This window comes from Lissotriton vulgaris, chromosome 5, assembly GCF_964263255.1.
Source record: "Lissotriton vulgaris chromosome 5, aLisVul1.2, whole genome shotgun sequence".
NCBI classification, from domain to species: Eukaryota; Metazoa; Chordata; class Amphibia; order Caudata; family Salamandridae; genus Lissotriton; species Lissotriton vulgaris.
In genome coordinates this window covers 1,143,413,187-1,143,434,608 of record NC_141693.1, presented here as the reverse complement: position 1 = coordinate 1,143,434,608, position 21,422 = coordinate 1,143,413,187, and the positions used below count along the sequence as shown (strand labels likewise).

Below are 21,422 nucleotides of genomic sequence, written 5' to 3'. Positions count from 1 at the left end.
AATTCAAATACATACTTTTAAAAGTGGAAAAGCAGAGATGTGTATTTTGCTAAAGGAAAGAAGTCTTTGAGAAGATTGGAGGAAAATGTAACACTGATGGAAGTGACAAGGCATAGACAAAGGTCTAGATCCCTTCTGAAGCACAAAAAGGGACCTATTTACAAATGGGAAGATATGGGGGGGGGCATATAAGAAATATTAGAAAAGGCAAAAAATAAATGGACAATGAAAGGTGAAAAAGGAGAAAATGATAAGAAGCAGAAGAATGGGAAATGTGGCCAAATCGATAGAGATCATGGAGCTGAGATTCACTAATGAACAAATCTGAGAATCACCCAATAGATGGAACATGTGTAAGTGTAGACTTTACCACAAAGAAGAACACATCTGGGAAGGAATTAACCCCTGACACAGGAATCATAAAATCCACAACTGAGGAAAAACATATAACAGATAATATAAGCACCATAAGGTAAAAGACATAAGGAGAACTGAAAGCTCCATTAATAAATTAAATGGAACAAATCAAAAGTTAATGAGCTAGCTAGCATCCACAACCTTACCAAACATCAATACAATAAACAACAGGAATCAATAGAGACAATCAAGTCAAAGAATTAGAGTAATCATGATATGGAAGGATGAAGAAAAAGCAGATTCGTATTTGGCAAGATGAACATAACTTCTGATCTTATATTTGTTGAAACTAAATGTGCACCAAATAATAACCGCTCAGATTACTTCACAATCATCCAGAATCCTATCAAAAGTGAAAAGAACAAAAATACGTAACAAACTAACACCAAAATATGGCAATTGATCCAAATCTGGACATGGGAAGAAATAAAGGGCTAGATATAATGTGAGTTATGTCTGACAATACCCTGTACATTCTCATTAAAATGTGGTTGGCCTTCCCAATGAGGCTCAAACGTTCTTTCTCTTTAATGCTTTGCTAAGCAGTAACTTACAGTTCAGTAACTTTGTGAAGGAAAACCTACCTCTTAATACATCAAAGTAGCACAATACTTGGGCAACATTGTTAAGGGAAATGTTCTCCATTTTGGACTTGATCTTTGTTTAGTGTGGTTTTATTTATTTACTTGTAACAGTTAAATGTGTTCATAACATCTTGTAATTGTTTTTAGTAACTAAACACAGCATTTAATGCAAAAGAAAACTCACTATTAAACTGACTGTTAAATTGTGCATATTTCTTGCATTGTTCCATATTTTTTATTTTCAGTCACAATTATTATTACATGGTACAGCTACGTCGTGAAACAAAGTGGTTACAATTTGATACAATTCAATTCCTTTGTTGTCTAGTATTTTCATGATATTGTCCAACACCTCTCACGTAGGACAAGATGCATGCAACATCCTTTCAACCACATGCTGTGAGCAGGTGGCCATGGTGAAGCGGTCTATGCATTCACACAATACAATACCTCATTCACATAATACAATACCTCATTCACAAAATACACAATGGCCGCTATCTGCTCCACTCTAAAAGTGGCGCTGTAAGTAGATCACTTATGGGTTATTCCTTTTCGTTTCATACATCGTCTGTGTGTTACGTGCATTGTATATCAACTATCCTAAATACTGTGGATAGGAGCACATCTACCACATACCATCTTGTGGTGTATTGGAGAATAGCCAGTACATATTTTGCTTTACTTTGACAGAGAATAGTGTCCTTTGAATAGTTTAGAGTTTGACAAATGTATAGGTTCCAGGAGATCACCATGACACCTGACGGACCTATCCCTAGTAGAAGTGACGGAGCTATCTAGCTTCACTGAGGTAGACAAGGTGTGAACCTGCCAAGCTAAGTAGCTGAGCGCAACTTATGTTGCAGAAAATTACAAAACGAGTTGCTAGTCTCCATGCTTCTACAGGTAACGGAATGGGGAATGGGCGAAACTGTGTGCGCTGAGGCCTCTTCATAGTCTACAGTCCCTCAAATGCCCTCATTTGCCTGAGAAAGCGCCATGCGCTGTTCTAATCTCATATTCAGCACATCATATTAACCCGCACCCTCCACCGATGTACACATCACCAAGTCATTTTCTGGACTCTCTTTACTACATGCACTCTTTTAGCAGAAGGTCACTGCAGCAAGCATAATAGAAACATGCAAATGTATCTATTTCTCCCACCACCCTCTGCTTCACTCCATGTTTAAGCACAGCCCCAAGTTAACCACCACTTCAATGGAGCACATCACGAACCTCATGCATGACGCCAAAAAACGCAGTTTGGACATCTTTATAAACCCACACGCCATCAGCAATACAGAACAATGTAGCCTCTTACTTGCCCACTGAAAGTGTTTTGAGGCCTTGCTCAAAGTGATGAATTAATTACTCTGTAAAACCATTTGATTGCTTTGGGTGGGTTACACATAGACCAATGAAGATTCTCAAATGAGAGGTTTTCTACCCCCATCAAGTGAACCATCGAACTAACTTCCAAATAGAAAGACTGTGTTCATTGGCATTTGGGAATAGAGGGGCACTTTAAAGTGTCCAAGAGAGAATGCTTTTAGATCTGCTGCCCGCAACACCATTTGAGGATGGAACTAAACATTGCTAACTTGATAATGATGTCTCGGAACTCTGAAAAGTCTAGACAGTAATATAGAATATCCCAAATAGACTCCAAATATATTTAAATTTCCATTCATCTTTTATTCCAAGTGGGCTTTCTTCACATATCCTTCATGCTTCCGATCAACTACCTGTATTATAATTTGACTCTGTATCATTTTCACATTATTTGTCCTTTAAGTTTGACCATTAGAAATAATATTTTTTCAAGGTACAACCACAATCCATAGCTCTTTATTAGTAAGCCTATCTTTGTAGCTACTTGTAAGCCCAGGGGTATACTGGTCAGGCAATGATAAAAAGCAAATTAAATGAAAATGCTTCTCATTAATACTTGAAATTTAAAAGTGTCAGCCTTTACGTTAAGGAAAGGCCTGATATTGTGTTGAATCCTCCTTCCATATGTTTGCACACATTTTCTCATATAACATCCTACATCCTGCACAGCCTGCCTATTCCTTTTTTTGATTCATTAAACATTCTCCCTCTGAAATGTGCTTGGTAAGCTATCATTAAGCGTTTACGTTGCTGTAATCTTAGGAAGAACAAGGGTAGGAGGCATAGCAAATCAGACAGAGGCCAGTCTGTACACAGAGGAACTAGGGCTCCAAATAGGCACTAATAATCTCGCTTTGGTATCATGCCTGGAGCAAAACTCCTCTTCTGATCAGAAAAGTCAGCATTACTATTCAGTACAGTCAAGAGGGTCAGACAAGTCACGTGCAAATTCGGGATGGAATAAAGTCATTGAATGCTCTTGCCACAATTTCTGTCCTTCTATTTATTTCCTTGACAGAGAAACAGATTAGAGAATGTCTGAAGTTTTGCTCTGAGGACTTTGTTATTTCTCAAGTGACCGAATTTCTCGCACAATATTGCTTGAAGAGTCCTTTCTATTCAAGGATCTTCTTACAGAAATTTCTCCAGAGATCAATGTGACCTAGATTCAAAGATACATACATAGGTCATCTCTTGTGGTACTTCATCTCAAAAGAGCATTCCTTCGAAAACTATGACATCTTCTTTCCAAGGACAGGGGTATATCTGCTAGAAGTTAGCCAAGCTCGTCTCAAGCAAGCTACCACTTCAGGTATATAGGTAATGGTCCAATAAGGGAGTTACATTTCTGGAGGAATTACTGTTTCTGATTTCATGTGTAGATGTAGTAAAATCGAGAATGCCACTCTTTTTTATCATGGATCATTAGAAAAGGATTTAAATTAAAATGACAATGACATTGTTTGGCAGAGAAATGTATGTTGTCAATATTAAAAATAATATTGTGCCTGTTAAATGCTGTGTAATTGATTTTATGTACATAGAGAGATGATATGGAGTGAAAGATATATAGAGTATTTTATTGCAGATAACCAGCCATTCCTCTGGGAATATCTTACTGAAAGTCTACCTTCTCATTTTCTTAGACCATCATGGCTAAGCAATCACCTATTGATCATCTCTAGAAGAAAGCTGGAGGCCCCTAAGCGGCACTCTCAAAAGGTCAACAGATTGGAGTCAACATTTAGCATTAAACACAAAAAGTGGGCCAGGTATTTCCACCTATCAGCAATAGGAGGCCTCACACGCCTGGTTTGTGATAGAGAATATTTAAGAAGTCCTCCTCTACACTTTACTTCAGCTACAAATCTGCTTAAATGTTGGAACCCTCCAATGGGATTGCTATCAATTTCATTTAATGTCTAAACATGCCCTTATCACCTCGTTTGGCTTCGTTTGAAACACTTGCAAAACTTTCCTAGTGCAAGGTGTTGATGAAGGAGTAAGTACTGGATAAAATTAAATATTCGTTAGACTGAAATATTAGTGGTGGAAGGCACTCCAGAATTTTGCCCTCTCATTTTAGTTATAAGGCTTATCAAAGTAAAACATAGGTGAATTTTCATATTGGATTCTGAGCTGGGTTGCTGCAAAAAATCTTGCCAGTCCTTCCACAACAGGAGAGATGCACAATTGTTCTATCCACTGTCATTTGATTATTCAATCAGATAAAAGCCTGTCTGCGATACCTGCATTGTTTCTTTTGGATGCTGAATCAATTAAGAATAAGAATACTTGCCATTTAAAATTGATAACGCACAGCATCTTAGTACTGACGTACCTCTGATGGTTGCCATTTTAGAGGGGGGGTGCTTCAACGTTTTTTCTATGGTGCATGAGTCTACCTACAGAACTGCTCAACAATTCCTTATTTCAGTCCTTCAACATTATTATTATTATTATTATTATTATTATTATTATGTTTCTTATATAGCGCCAGAATCGACCCCCGAAGGGGTATCTCCGCGCTTGCCTTGGGAAACCGTCCTGGCTTTTCCCTGTGAGATAGCCCCTACAGGGCATCCCCAAGGTGAAAGCCAGGCATCCCGCCGCGGGGGGCCGTTGTGGAGATTAAGCAAGCTTAATGCCCAGAGTTGCAGAGTGTGAACCCATGATTAGGTCAGGCACCGAAGCGAGAATTGTCAAGTCCATGGACATTTGAGCTCAAGACCCTGCCGCGTCGGGAATTGAACCCTGGTCCCGGGTCTGACCTCTGCTCCAGGGTGTGCCTGCTCTAACCAGTGAGCCACACTTCTCCACTCCACATGTATCTAAGATCCCTTAACACCAACATATCTGTGACAAGATCTCCAAAAGCCTTGAATTAGTGGTTCTGCTTTTTCTGTAGTTGAAGCTCTCCTTTGGTGCACTCTGTCAACAATATTGGGCATATAGAGAACCACTTGATTTCATAAAATCTTTTTTTCATGCTCTTCTCCAACTGGGTACATGATGGGCTTATCTCCTCTAATCCTCTCTATGACAATTCAGCACTCAAAGAGCTACAGTGACAAAACAACTTCAGTTCCTGCACAGTACAGCCAGGCACCTGATATTAATTAAGTGAATGAGTGAGGAGGTGCTTGTACAGTGCTTTCTATAGTTAACAAAATGTGTGCTCCCCCATTTGAACTTTGCAACTATTTGAATAACACACTGGGGGTGAATGTTTGACAATGTTCAGCATACCGCCCAACATCTTTTTGTGTTACGATAGTCACTCTAAGTGGGAAGGGTATGCCCAGACAAGGGTTCCTTGCTCACTGTGCCACTGGAATCAAGCTAGCCTGGCTGATGAAGGGCAATACCCTGAAACCAGTCCCAGGATGCTTCTTTCCGGTTCAGGGATGACCTGGCCTGGCAGATCGGGTTAGAACATTTCCATGGGGAGCAGGGTAAGACAGATATATGGCTGGATCCAAACAGGGGTGGGGTGGCATGCACAAAAACGATGTATTTAACCCAGATCTGTGACGGAGGGTGAATGTTTGACAATGCTCAGCATTACATCCATTATCTCTTTGTGCTGCTATAGATAAAACAATAACCTGTGAATCGCAGATCTTGGTGAAAAAGTACTACTATAGCACCCCATCAGCATAAAAGCTAAAAAAAGGAAATGCATGGCACAATGTACGTTTTGATACACGTCGAAGGATATCATGTGACAAAACAGAACCCAAGGAGATCACAGACGCAGAAACTGAAGTTGTGGGATAGTGTGCAATCTACCTTCAAACTGGTATAAAAATGTTAACTTTCAGCAGCTGAGTAGGTTATTCAAAAATGTCTGCGATGCCAGGCATGAGAGTAAGGCATGAGAGTGAGGCTTTTGGCATCAGAGACAGGCATAACTTGGTGCCATAGCTTAGCATTTTCAGATCTGCTAGGGTCCATTTTCAATCCCACATTATGGAGTCAAACTACCTCATGGTCTTTAAAGTCACAACTCACGTCAACTGATTGAACATTTGTTTGCAGTTGGACAAATACCAGAATCTTTGTGGTGAGGGACGTCGCAGCCAGGATGCAGAGTGCTGAGATCACCAAGGAGCTAAAATCCACCCGTAATTTTACAATCAGTATTTATGACCATAATGATGATGTTGCTTACGATTATCTACCACGTTGCACCCTGTATGCTTATAGGGATCTGGTAACGCACTTTAAAAGGGTACACGTTTTATTTTTTACCATCTGCCAGTCTACGGCTAGCATTTATGGTCAAAGTCTAGGAAGAATTAGTAGCCTTCACCGTAAACAATGGTACCCTCTGCACAAGAACAGCACACTCAAAAAGAAAAACATAATGAAAAGTTACAACTGGCAAATTTATGCTAACAGTGTAACTAACAAAAAGGAAGGTTTAACATACAATGTTACACTAGACATGGCAACTGGTGGTTCATGCAGCATACCCTGTGCCAGCGCCTCCCTCGAGAGATGTGTGATGCCTTACAATCAGCAACTGTAAAATGAACATCTGTGCTGCATCTGGGGGATTTGCGACCACAGCTGCCCATTAAAATGGCTGTTTGCATAGATACGGGTACTGGGGAATCACACGAGAAAGGACAACATATTGTATATGAGAACTCTGGAAGTGGCTCAAAGGATAGCTTAGCAGTAAGACCCCAGTGGCTATTAAAGTGAGCACAATAAAATTCTCCCAGGGCCGCCATTTTGAGACATGCTCAATTTGTTGGTTGTTATGCAAATCATCATTTTAAATCAAAAGGTCAATTAATTAATTATTTAGAAATGTTCAATGTGGACACTCTGAAAAACAATAAAACAGAGATAGCCATGGTTAAATCTTGAGCAAATAACTAAAACAACATTTTACTTGTTACAAAGTTGTGGTTTACTCACCAACCGGCTTCTCACACACAAGTCCATCTGCCATGGAAGTGCAAGGGTTGGCCTTCAGACCGGCCACCTCTGGTCGCTCCAGGTAGGCACAAAATCCAGAATCATTTGGTTCTTCTGGCAGCCACTGGAGGGATGTATTGGTGAAAGGAGACATGTCCTCCCAGCCCCAGTAGGAGATATTGATCTTCCGTAACCCTACCCATGGTGTTATATTCTACAAAGGAAAAACAAAAATACCTACAATTAGACCAGTCTGCAACTAACCCCACAAACAACTGTACCACTGAACAATCTCGCGACCACCATCATATGTTCAGCACATCTTAATTGTCTAATACTCCGTTTGAGCATAGCTCATTATGGGCTTTTCACTTTACTCCACAGTGCTTAGGGTCATTAATAGGACTAGATTAGAATTATCTATTTTACTTTAGTGAGCAATAGACTCAAGGGAGCATTAAGACACTTTTTCAATGTGTTATTCAAGGTTAAATACAGTATAAAGCAGAGTTATGAGGTATGCACTTCAATGTCAGCTATTTACATGGTACAGCTATAAGAAAAATGTATGTTACTGACAGAACAAAGTAAGGATACAGAATAAACACATGGAAGACAATTACAATAGTGGAACAAACCCATTATCTAAGACAGCATGGCCGCAGATGAGAGATGGTTCGCAAACAGGGGGAAAGCCACTTCTTTTTTTTTAATGCAGCATAGAAACTTAGCTTCCTGAAGAAGATCAGGAAGAGAAAGTTCCAGATTTTCAGACTACAACTTGAGAACCATTGTGCCGGGGTGAGGTACTTCTAGAAGTTTGGCGTGTCCAGAGGGATGATTCAAACCAAGATGTTTGATTTGTGGAAAAGGCAGTGGGAAAAGCCTTTGAGAAGGTTTTTATGAATGAAAAGGGACTTTTTTATACACACTTGTATGAATAGCTAGTCGCTGCTCTATAATGTGGACAATCAGCATGTGGTGGAAAAAAGAAGACATTAGACAAGACACCACACAGCGAGCAGGGCAGCCTTAACCACATGCGCGCTGCTCTTATTCTGCTTGTATGCTGACTTTTTAAAAAACCCATTGTTCATGACGAGCTGGGCTCGTCATCAGTGTTTGAGGAGGCTACACCATGACGAGCCCAGCTCGTCATCAGCCTCGAAGGGGTTAAAGAAGAAAGAGGAACTTTTAGGTTTTCTGGCAAAGAGAGAAATCCTATAATCCAGTCTTGACAACACTGAAGCTTGTGCCATTGCTTTAAAATGGTGGTCAGGGATGTATCATTGTTCATTCAGAAGCCTCAGTTGGAGTTGGGTGTTTTGGCCATATTATTTAAATGAGGGTGAAACATTTCCTGTAAGATCCAGAGGGACTTGGTGCATTCCACAATGACTGCATGGATTGCAGGATGGCATGGGAATCTAGCAAAGATTAGACAGGGAGATCAGAAAAGGGAGAGCACACTTGCTGTGGGTTGGCATTCAGGTGGCGTTGCATCATAGCATCAAGGAGTGAATGTTTTCTGGGTCAGCGTGAGGCATAACAAATCAGCTAGTGAGAAATACAACTGTATGTTATTAGCTTAATTGTTTATGAAATGTCAAATTCGTGAAGTTTCCACCAAGAAAAAAAGAAAAGAAACGAGGTTGGGGGCAAGAATAAAACTCGGAAGGGCAACTTGAAGGAGGAACCTTCCATTATTACCTACTGAGCTGGGCTGGCCGCACAGGATGAAAACCAGCAGAGGGGTGCTTAATCACCCACCAGACAAGTCCACTGGATGAGAAGAATCAAATCCAATGTAGGCTTCACTAAAAAGAGGCAGTGCAGCTCCTCCTGATTGGCTCTCAGTGTCACATGACATCCTGACAGCATGGAGCAATCTGGAACAATACATTTAGGGAGGGTGGTCTCCGAGGTAAGCTTTGGAGGCATTTTTGTTCACGTTGTGCACTTTAAGGTACTACTTATCACCGGCAATCATCTTTGTCAGACCAGGGCTGAAGTGGTCAGCTGGCATATCAAGAATTCAGGCAAAGCTGTGCTCTGTACTGATGCTCAGCAAGCATACAGCTTTATCATGTCCTATCAGAGCCTATATGGTGCTATGAAGGACAGTAACGCTATAGGATTGCATTTGATGATTGCCACTGAACCCTTTTCATGCGGAATCCCCACTCATCATGTACTACTGTGTGGGCTATCCAGTGCATAATTAGTGAATGTAGTCACAGATCCTCCTAAGTCTGGACGAGATTTCCATTTACCTTTGGCGGGGAGAGCCCATAGGGAGTCTATGGCTATCTATCCCAGAAGGGGGTCTGAAATTAAAGACAAGAGAGGCATGCTCACCTTAGACAGACTAAACCTACACTAGGCAAGAAGTCCTTCACGACTATTGTTGCCTGTCACTCACTGGGCCTCTTACCCCTTGGACGAATGATGAGAGTGGCCTTCAGAGGAGGTGAGTCTTCTTCTTTCACATTAGGAACTATACTTTTAACGTAGTAGTAAGGACATGGCTTGAGACGTGACCTCAGTCCCGAAGGACTCAGTGGAACAGAAGAGAATAAACAGTAATCAGCGAACTACAATCCAGTCCTCAGCATAAAAACCAGAAACAACCTGTATTTAGTTTCTGAAAGTGGGCCCACCTTTATGGCCCTCAATTGCAGAAGCGTTGTGTCCTCCATCAGACATTCAGAAGAACAGGTGTGGAGTTAGAGGAGGTAGGATAGACAAGACAGACAGCTTAAATCACTGACAGATCTCAGGCATTGTGTGCTCTTCCTCTAATCACTGCGGAACAAGGAGAAATAGGCCCCTCCCCAGGTCTTGCGACAAGTATGGTCACTGGCAGTGTGAAGTCAGTTTTGCTTAGTTAAGCAGAATCAGCAGAAGCAAACAATCCTGTGGAGGGCTACTCTTATTTCTTATTACCTGCCCTGCCTGGCATGCAGTTGGGGCAACTGAAAACACTGTGGATAGTGCACACATTCTGGCTCTGATTTCTTTCCAGGGCTTTACCCTCGAACATGATTGGTAGAAATGATAGAGGTTCATTAGGCAGCCAAAACATAGAACTGTGCAGGGAGCTTGTCCGCCCTGGGTGAGTTCACAAACTTGAAAGGGAAATGAAGTGCGTTAGTTTGTACCACTGATATTGGGCAACAGCAGAGCAGCCACACCCATCTCTTCACCATCATTTCTAATGACATGACTTTCTTCACCTTATCCCGTTGATCACAGGTTGTGCCGGCTACGAGCACGGCAGCCTCTGATGAGCTGCCAGCCGGCCAGCATTCTCTCGGTGTATTGTTCCTCCCTTTCCACCTCTATAGACTGTAGCCTTTTAAAACTGTCTGTATTCTCATAGAACTCATTCACAATAATTACAATATTTCTTTTGACAGAAAAGCAGAATGCAGGCACATTGCTTCATTTCAGAGCCGCTGACCACACAAAAGTATGTTTGCGGGTGGAACGAGAGATACATGTCACTCCTTAATGCTGGGGCTGAATTAGATTTCACAGTTTTCTCCCATTTTGCCATCAATCCTCTTTTTCAGCCACACCTTCACTGCCATGCTCAGGATATTGGAGTGCACAGAAAGGGCTGAACTCTTTCAACCTGCCCGACACCAGGGTTGTCAGCATATCTCTCTAACAATAATGATATGTGCTCCAAAAAATAATTCAGTCGAGATGTCTTTCTCTTCTCCTATTGATGTCATCTGTTGAGTGTTCTGATCTGTCCACAGTCATGATCACTTCTGGATAAACAGAGCGCTGAGTCACAAATATTGGGTGCGCTAAACCCCCTTTTCTGCTGATGACACCCAAATCTACATATAATTGGAAATCAGTTAAAGAACCAATTCAGTAATTACACATTTCCAGACCATACACATCATTGGATGAGAGAAAGCTTCTTTTGACTGAACTGAGCAAAACACATTTTTTTCTTGAGGAGGGTCAGACACTGCGTCTCTTCCATGTGCCTCGCCTGTTCAGTCCACTGCTCAGAAAGATAAAAATGCAGTGGATCCTCTTTTATTCACATCTCTCTCTCTCTCAACATAGTCTGCTGCCAGCACTGCTTTATGTGATGCACCCAGGGCATGGATAGCAGTCCACCACCTACAGTGGAAGAACGAATGATGCATCCCTTGATGGGCGCCCTGGTAATGTCCCGAGTAGACTATTGCAACTCACTCTACTTGGGCACAGGAAAAAAACAACTGAACAAACTACAGGCAATCCAAAACGCCGCAGCCAGGGTTCTGCTGAACTTACCCCATCGTCACCCAACATCCAAAGTCATCAGGGAACTTCACTGGCTTCCAGTCAGGTGCAGAGTACAGTTTAAGGCCCTCTGTCTGGTTCACAAATCCTTGCACGGTATGGGACCAGACGACCTTGCCAAACTTCTCCCTTGATACGTGCCATCACGTACGCTGAGATCAGCCAATCTTGATCTAATATGCCAACCTAAAATAAGAAGAATGCGATGGGGCGGCAGATCTTTTTCCTACCAAGCTTCCAGACTATGGAATTCTCTGCCCCCTGCACTGTGCTCACAAAAATCAAAACTATGTTTCAGAAAGGCACTGAAAACCTGGCTCTTTTCCTCGCACTAAGATCAGCTCTCACCGCTCTCTTTAGTCATCCTAGCGCCAAGACGCTGTGGCATTCGAGCGCTTTATAAGTACTTCAGTCAGTCAGTCAGTCAGTCCCTTCAAGTCACAGGACAGGGCCTGGACCTCAGATTTCCAAGGACAGGCTGAAATGCTCTATAATGTTGTTCCTCTCTCGTTTTAGGCAGGTCTGTTTTTGTGCTACTCTATGAACTAATCTTTTTAAGATTGGCGCAATCAGGTTTAGGCGCCTTGCTCTTTTTTTTGCTCCTTGTCATCTCTGTTACTAGCATGTGCCTACTGGTAAAGTGGTGGAACCTGCTCAAACTGTGTTCCTGCACAGACCGGAGTTGCCAGCCCCCAGTAGATCCCTCTGTGGGAAAGACTAGTTGATGATGGGCAGCTGGGAATTTTCCAGATGTTTTTTTTAAGCTAGACAGGCCTTAATGATCCAGGAAGATCCAGTCTGCTGAACAGTATGAAAGTGAAGGAGCTAGAGGCGCACGTGAAACAGGTGATATATTGTATTGCTTTTTAGATCTTTCATAAGCATAGGCAGCCAGTAGGTCTGGCCGCATTTTGAGTGTTGACTAAAGCATTAAAAAAGGCCTGCTGCAGTGAAAAACAAAACTTCATACAGTGCATGTATGAGAATAAGAAACTAATGTGTGGTGATTTAGTGCAGTTTTGAGGTATAAAATAGTTGCTTGTGCCCTGCATTGCAATCACTTCCTAGAAGGTGGAATAATGCATCAATTAGATAATGAGATGAGCAGTGACGGCTGGAATGGCTCAATAGTGGGGAGGGCAGTCGCTAGGAGGGGAGAGGACGTGCGGGAGGTTGCAATTGCGGAGAGAAGGGGAAAAGAAATCACTTACCTTATCGCCGCTGGGTTCTGCATCTCTGCTCCTGGTCTTCTGCTTCTGACACAGGAACAGGTAGCAGGCAGCCAGGCTCCCTCCCCTAAGCCAATCACAAAGCTGCAATGCAGTGTGGCAATTGGACTGAGCGCCATGACACGACACTCAGCTAGGGGCTGGAGGGGTGGGCATATTCTCCATGCAGGCGGTAATGCAGCCTGCATGGAGAAGTGGGAAAGTGCACATGACTGGTGGCCATTGCAGACTTAGGAGTGGGCAAACCACGCCTCCCCTGCCCTGCTCGGAGAGGCAGCACACACTATGTATAATTTAAAGAATTTGTTACAATAAGTATTCTGGACATAAGCCCTGTCACGCCAGATCAAATAACAGCTTAGTATGTGTGACCAGGGCCGGACTGCAGCCCCAAAACAAAAGTGGCCCCTTTAGTGTTTAGAAAGCTAAAACAAACTATGTTTGCAAAGTGGGGCAGTTTTAAACTTGTAAAGACGTGTTGAATAACTATTTTGTAAGGTATTTGTAATGTAGTAGGATGCCCCCAAATGAACACAGGACACTGTTGTGCGGTTCTAGGTATTTATTTGGATACTTCTTAGAGAGCGCCGAGCCAGCCCCGTACTCTGCTCCGGCACTCGCGCTAATGCCGCGGTGGGCTGCGCGCGCATCTCAAGATGGCCGCCGCCGCACGTCACGTGGTCACGCAACGTGCATGCACTAGACCGCTACACTACATATCTCCCTTTTTTCCAAACAATGAAAACTGTAACTTACAGTCCGCCGCTCATGTCAAAGTCCTGGAACCTAGCGGGCTTGACCACTGCTCTGCCCCTGCGGGTAAGTCTTACCGGGGTGGCCATGGTCTCTCTCACAGGAGTCTCTGCGATGGCCCCCCCACTGTTCAATGCAGCCAGGCTCTCCCTTGGTCCCTTGAGTTTATCTCCTTCTCCACTCTGGGACTGCCTCTATTGCTTTGCTCCTCACCAGATTCTTCTCCTCCGCTCCGGGGGGCCATGCATCCATTCTCCGCAACAGACGGGCCTGGGCCCGAGGTCAGAAATGTGCCCCTCCCCACCCCCCCTCACTGACCACGCTGCTTTGCGCAAACGGTGCCTGACTCCAAGATGGCGCCCTTGGGGACACGCTTCCGATGACCGGCGGACACAGGCTCCAGGGACACGAACGCATGCCAGGGGGAACCTTTGCTTCAAACTTTGCTGCCTTCCATCTCTGCCTGGGCGCCGGGGGTCTTTCTCCCCTGACCCTCCTCTGGTCTCCGGATTGAACTCCCCTGCCCAGCTCCTCTTGAACGATGAGGCTGCGACTTTGCTGCGGACTGCCTGTCCCCCCCTGGACCTGCTGGCTATGCCAGCCCTCTTTCTGAACCTTCGGACTCGGACCTTCGCGCTCCCCGCCATTATCTCTATATGACGTGCCTCTTCTACTAACTTTTTCTTCCGCCATCTTAGTGATCTCTCACTGTCCTTTTGACTTTCCTACTGTCTCTCTTATTGCCTCTGACCAGTATAGGCCTAGAGTATATCCATTTGTATCTCCTCCTCTTGTGATTCTATCTCTTGTACATTTGCAATTTTTTTCTTTTCTATTTGCACCTTTTTGTAACGCGTGTAATCCTAAGTCAGCTGAAATTCCAGGAGCCTAGTCCCGACAGCTCGACGACTTTCGGAGGGCTGGATGAGGTCCCCCGCTACACGGCGGAGGAGGGCACTGGACATCGAATGCTGTCTTATGTAAAGCGCTCTGATAACCTAATCGGTTCAAGATCCTGAAATGTGCAACGTAACTGATTCTATGTAAACTGCTGTGACAACATGTAACGGAACTGGTGCTATGTAAAGCGCTCTGATAACCTTATCGGTTCAAGTTCGCGCTATAGAAAACTCTAAAAATAAATAAATAAAATAAATGTCTGCTTCTCCATCGAACCGTCCTTCCTCTACTCTAGGCTCCTCTGCGATATCAGACCCTCTTCCTGCTTGGTCCCACTGTAGCACCTTGTTGCATCTCGCCATGCGGTCCTGTGACCACACATTTCCGTCACTCAATGGAGCGGCCCTGTCGTACACCTCCTTCACCTGCAACGGTTTGCTGTATTTGCTATCACCTTTTCTTTGCATCGTTGCCAGCTTCACTCGCACCCATTCACCTTCCTCCAGTCCTGTGTCCCTTACATTTCGCCGCTTGTCATAATGTTTGGCATAAATGGCTTGGGCCTTCTCCAGGTTTGCCTGGACCGCTGCCTGAGACCACTGGCTCACTATGGTCTTCTCCTTCCATACTCTATTGTCCTTCGTGAAAGGGTCACGGCCTCTCAAGATTTGGAATGGGCTGTATCCTGTACCTGTGGGGGTGATCCTGTAGGCCCATATCATTTTCCATATTTCCTTCTCCCAGTCCTTATTGTTCGCTATCGCTGCTTGCACCGAACCCATCACCACACGATTAAATCGTTCCACTAGACCATTGCCTGCCGGGTGGTAGATCGACGAGTGCTTGGAGAGGATGCCATTTCTTTCCATGAAGTTATTCAATTTTTCCGAAGTGAACTGTGGACCATTGTCGCTTAGGATCGACTTCGGAATACCCTCTCTCAGGAAAGTGTCGTCCGGGAAATTTAAGATTGTTTCCGCATCCATTATTTAATCCAACCTCATCTCAGGCCACTTTGAGTATCTGTCTATGATGACACATACGTATTTTTGTATGCCTTGTCCATCCAAGATTGGGCCCAAGACGTCGATGGACAGCTCCTCCCACGGGTCTTGTGGAGGGTCAAATTTACCTAGTGCGGGGCGCAGTGGCTTGAGCGTTTTGTCTGCTCCCTGGCACTGTGGGCATTCTCTGACGTATCTTTCTGTTATTAGGTCCATACCTGGCCACCAATATCCTTGCTTGGGTCTCATTTTCATCTTGACTATCCCCAGATGTCCTTCATGGAGTAACGCTAATAGTTTTCCCACTATGCCATCGGGGGGAACAACCTTGTCTCCCCGATACACGAACACTCCTTGATCATCCACCGACAATTCCTCCCTTATTTCTTAGAACATTCTGAGGGCTGTGCTGGTGTGTTTCTTTTCTGGCCAGCCCTGCATTATGTACCTCTTCACCTCCTGCATGATGGGGTCTTCATTATATGCTTCATTCCACTCCAGGTTACTGATTACCTTCTCTTGGTCATCTGTCAGAGCCACCATCTCTTCTCCACTCGCTTGGTCCTCTTCCCCTGGTTCCATGGCCGCCGCTCTACTCAAGTAGTCCGCCACTCTGTTACGACTGCCGGGGATGTACTCCACATCATACCTAAATTCTAGTAATTTTAATGTCATCTTTGAGATCCTGGGGGTGGCGCTGGCGTGGCTGCTGGACGTTAATACCTTCACCAAGGGCTTGTGGTCTGTTTTCAGTTGGAAGCGGGTGTCCCACAGGAATTGTCTAAATCTTGTCATAGCCCACACCACGGCCAGCATCTTCTTCTCTATGACACTGCATTTTTTCTCCGTGTCACTCAATGTGCGCGAGGCGAAGCTAAGTGTTTCCATCACTCCCTGTCCTCGATCCTGCATCAACACGGCACCCAAGCCCTTATCACTGGCATCCGTAATTAGCACAGTTTTTCCTTGTGGATCATATCCTTGTAGGGGTATGGCTCCTACCACATCCTTCTTGATGCTCTCAAACTCCCCTTGTGCTTCCTCCGTCCAGTGGAACACCAAGCTTTCTCTTGTAAGCTTTCTCATTTGTTGTGTCTTTGTTGCGAAATGCTGCACAAATTTACTATAGTATTCCGCCATTCCTAAGAAGGACCTGACGTCTTCCTTGTTGGCAGGCGGGGGTGCGTCACAGATCGCCTTCACGTTCTCTGCCTTGGGTGTGATGCCTTGCACACCGATCTCATGTCCCAAATACGTTACTGATTCCATGCCCAATCAGCATTTCTCCCATTCAGTCGTTAGGCCCTTTCCTTCTAGTGTTTTCAGGACTTTCGTGAATTTGGCGACGTGGTCTAATTTGTCTCGCCCCATTACCAGAATATCATCCTGGAAATATTGGATGCCGTCCATATCCTTGAACAACTGGTGCATAAGTTTCTGAAACACCGCTGCCGCTGAAGCTAGTCCAAACGGCATGCGGCGGAACTGGTAGCACCCGAAGGGGGTTATGAATTATGTTAAACTTCTGCTCTCTGGGTGCAGGGCGATCTGATGGTATGCGGATGTCAAGTCAATGGTAGAGTACCATTTGATGCCTCTCGTCATGGCCAGCATCTCTTCAATCCTTGGCAAGGGAAATTTCTCTACCACAATGTTTTTATTCAGCTCTCGCAGGTCTACGCAGAACCTGACCTTTGCACTGGGTTTCATAACCTCTACCAAGGGCGCCAGCCACTCGGCGCATGTGATTGGTTCGATTATTCCTCTCCTTTCTAGTTCCTGTAGCTCCACTTGTACCGCCTCTCTCACTGACAGCGGTACGTTCCTCAACTTGTGAGCCACCGGTATGGCGTCTGCCTTGAGGATAATTTTGTGCGCAAACTTTTCTAGCTTGCCCATGGTGCCTCCGAAAACTTTGGGAAATTCTGTCTTCCACTTATCTAAGTCTGGCCATGCTTCCAGTTCTGTGAGCAGGATTTGCTCCTTGCCACCCGGGTCCAGTTTGATGCCCAAGTCGCCTTGGTCCAGCCATCCCAGCACTGATGGACCTTTCTCCGATATGTACAGCTTACAGTAGGCCCTGCGTCCTCCAAATTCAAACCTGAATGGTCTGAACCCCAACATGGGTATGCGGTCCCCATTGTACGTAACCGGCCTGATGTCCAATTTCTCCAGGTCTGGGCCTAGGTACGGCTTGAAAGTGTCATTCCACACTGCACGCTGGACAATAGTGTAGGGTGATCCTGAGTCCGCCACCATACTTATCGGTACGCCACCAATGGTCATGTCCAGTACCGGCTTGGTCGACCTCTTATTGTCCAAACTCAACACTTGGTCATAGATGCAGAGTACCGTGTCTTCCTCTCCGCGGTCCTCCCCCTCTCTGTCCTCTTGTCCTTGGTCAATGTATTTAACCATGCTTTTGGAGGATTTCCTTCGGCATACCTTTTCATAGTGCCCTATGATTCCGCAATACATACATTTGGCTCGAAACGCTGGGCATTTCCTGTCGTGAGCTTCATGCGCCCTGCTCCCACACCTATAGCACGATTTCTTGTAGTTTCCAGTCTGTCTACCTGGTGGTCCCGGGTTCCCTTGCCACCTGTTCGGTCCCTTCGAAGGAGGTCCCTTGCTCCTGTTTTCCTTGTGGCGTTCAACGTCATCAATCTTGTTCACCATCGGGCTCACCGCAGTTTCCCTTTTTGCCGCTTCGGCGCACCTCCGCGCCAATTTTGCTCTCCTGACAATTAACGTTACTTCCTGCAGTGTGGCGTCGCCGCTGGCCCATAGCTTGTCTTGCACTGCAGCGCTCGTAGTGTGCATTACGATCTGGTCCTTGATGAATTCATCTTGGAACGTGTCGTATCTACATGTGGACGCCAACTTTCTCAATGCAGCAACATATTCTTCTATTGACTCTCCTGAAAGTTGTTTCCTCTGCTGGAAGTTGTACCTGTCTATCGACACACAAACGGTGGGTTTATAATGTTCGTTTAACTCCTCGATAGCATGAGCATACACATCGTCCTCCGTACTTGCTCGTGGTTTGGGTACCAAGTTCTTGAAAATCCTTAACCCCTCCGGGCCTAGATTGTGTAATAGTATCCGTCTCTTTCGTTTACTGGAGAACTTCTCTTCGTTCTCGTCCTCCAACACTTCAATGAAATTGTCTATGTAGTCTCTCCAATCCTCCCACTTCATGAGAGGCTCCCCTGGTTTTGGTAGGAACTGTACAGGGGCCGTCGCTGATGCTGTTTGCGTGCTCATCTTTTCGCGCCTTTCTGTGGCTGGGGTGTCTCCGTGGCTATTAGGGCTACCTGGTGCGCTGTTCTCCTCCTGGTATTCTGTCTGTAATTAGGGGGTCTCTTGTTCTGCCCCTTCACTGTTCCTGGAGGTAGCCAGCGCTCCTGCTCCCAGTCGTTCAGCGTTGTGGGGTGCCCCGGCCAATGTGCTCCCTTCTCAGTCCTATCTTCTCCCCCAGTGCTGAGGTCGCCTACCTTCTTGGGGTTGTGGGCTCTGCCACGCTCTCTGGTGTCCGTCCTTCCGTGTGCAGTATTGTTTTCTGGTGGCCTGTGGTTTTGCTGGTGCCAGTCTGTTGGTTTTCCTGGTCCAGCTCGATCTTGTTTTGTGTTTTTTTTTCTTAGTTGCGGGGGGTGGGGGGGGGGGGGGGGGTTCTCCTTTCCTCCTAACCCGACCTCGTCGCCATTGTAATGTAGTAGGATGCCCCAAATGACCACAGGACACTGTTGTGCAGTTCTAGGTATTTATTTGGATACTTCTTAGAGAGCGCCGAGCCAGCCCCGTACTCTGCTCCGGCACTCGCGCTAATGCCGCGCTGGGCTGCGCGCGCATCTCAAGATGGCCTCCGCCGCACGTCACCTGGTCACGCAACGTGCGTGCACTAGACCGCTACACTACAGTATTTAAGACGGAATAGATTTGAGCATGCTGTATGCAATGTTTGTGGTAATATGGGGAAATCAACAGCAAAAAACATCCCGCTACACCATAAAACAGGTTCTCAAGCTTCCAAACAACCCGCCCACACACTGGTCTGTCGCAGCAGCCTGTTGTGCACTGCCTGATTGCAGGGGTTGGACTGGCCTATAGGGCAATCACGCAGTTGCCGATTCTGGTCTGATAGATCAGTGTGTGGAGCCGTTTTATTGCCCAGTGGGGCAGTTTTTACATTCATTTCCCTGACATTACCACTTTTTTAGCTATCTGATTCACTAATGAAGCCACTTATTTTGGTGCCTAGGCCAGTTTTTTTGTCCCAGTCCAGTGGCGTAGCTAAACTTTCGTATGTAAGAGTGGGGGGTGAGTGTGTGTGCTGGTGATTCATGCAACAGAAGCAGGTAAGAGCAGGGGGGCGCCACTCACAAAACTCATGCAGTCCGGGGCAGACACCCCCCTTGCTACGTCACTATCTCTGTCCGACCCTTCTGCTTGTCCTATAGGCCAGGCCGACCCTGGGTCTGACTGTGATAGGCTATGACTTCGGATCGCCTCTCAGTGATTAAAAGTCCTCCATTTCTAACTCATTCGAACAATGCATCACAAACACCAATAGACATTTTGCTGCCACGGGCACTCCTCCCTATTGTCTAGGCACATGCTGAGTTGGAGTCAGCTATTTAAAGTGCATTAATGCACAGCAGTGGTGCGTGGCTTGAGGCTGACAAAGAATGTAAGTTCCTTGTTTCCACCCTTGAAAAATCATCCATTTCTGTTTAGTTTCATTACACTGTCAGAACATGTTTTATGTGGAACATTAAAAATCATGAGCTCTAGCCAGGGCTGTATTTACAAATTTAGCACCGCACACAAAGACATGCGTGGTTCCTGCCGCGGCTTCTGCTGTCGCATTGACCTCTGTGATTGAAAATCCTTGAAAATTCATATTTCATGATTCAGAGGGGTGCTGTTTGGCAAGCACTGATGCAGTTAGCTTGTAAATGTATTTGTGGTATCTCGCCCTCTCTTACCTTGAACTGTGGGCCTGTGACTGCCTCTTTGTTTCTTTCTAACTTGAGTCACAGTCTACTAGTTAGTCATATCGCCTCCCTCTCATACATTTTATTGCTTAATTCTTTATAGGTATGTCAGTTACACCAGTTTCCAAAATTATTTAACCAGCAAACAAACCTGGAAGATTATGCAGATAAGCATTAACACAATTTTGAATGCATACTTTGCATCTTACTACTATGATCTTCCAAATAACAATTTCCAGACGCTTCGCTCTTCTATCCCTCCATTATCCTATTCAATCGAACTAACAGACTCACATGTCCACCGCTCAACTTAACTCATATTCCCCTATACTAATGCACCACTAATCCTTTTGGGTTCCAGAGTAGTGTGCTATTTGCCGAAAAGCACTTCAACGACTCGGCTGGGGTAGTAAGAGCTATGTAAATCAAATTACAATTAGATTTTGTGCACAGCCTGCTAATTGTGACTCTTTAAATCTAACTGAAGAGGAAAACACTTCTATAAGCAACAAGACGGGTCCAGGAAAAGGAAATCATGGAAATACTTAACCACCAGTTATTTCGCTCATCTGCCCCGGTTTCTTTGAGATGTGATGCAATTTTTCCTCTTCACCTTTTCTTGGGAAGAATTTTTCGTTAACACATGAAAAGATGTGTATTAGGACCAGATGGCAAGAGTCCAGGTTCAGCAGAACGGTGTCCAGGCCATTCATACTGCATAGGGACATCCTCCAGGGCTGCCCCTCTACCCCCATGATATTCACGCTGGCACTCAAGCCACTCGCTGCGTGGTTATGCAAAGAGCCGCTCGTCCAAGGCATCGCGGGAGAGGAAGGGTGGGAGGAGCGTATGTCTCTGTAAGGTGATGATGTTCTATTATAGGATTCAGAAAAGGGGGTG

At 45.0% G+C, this 21,422-nt stretch overlaps 1 protein-coding gene across 1 annotated transcript in view; it reads right to left on the bottom strand.

The window, feature by feature from the left end:
- ATRNL1 (attractin like 1) overlaps positions 1-21,422 on the bottom strand; it is a 1,808,663-nt gene that overhangs the window by 917,526 nt on the left and 869,715 nt on the right. The window contains exon 16 of the mRNA XM_086919594.1: positions 7,329-7,542. Coding sequence (XP_086775720.1) covers positions 7,329-7,542 — 214 coding nt within the window. The remainder of the gene's footprint in view (positions 1-7,328; positions 7,543-21,422) is intronic.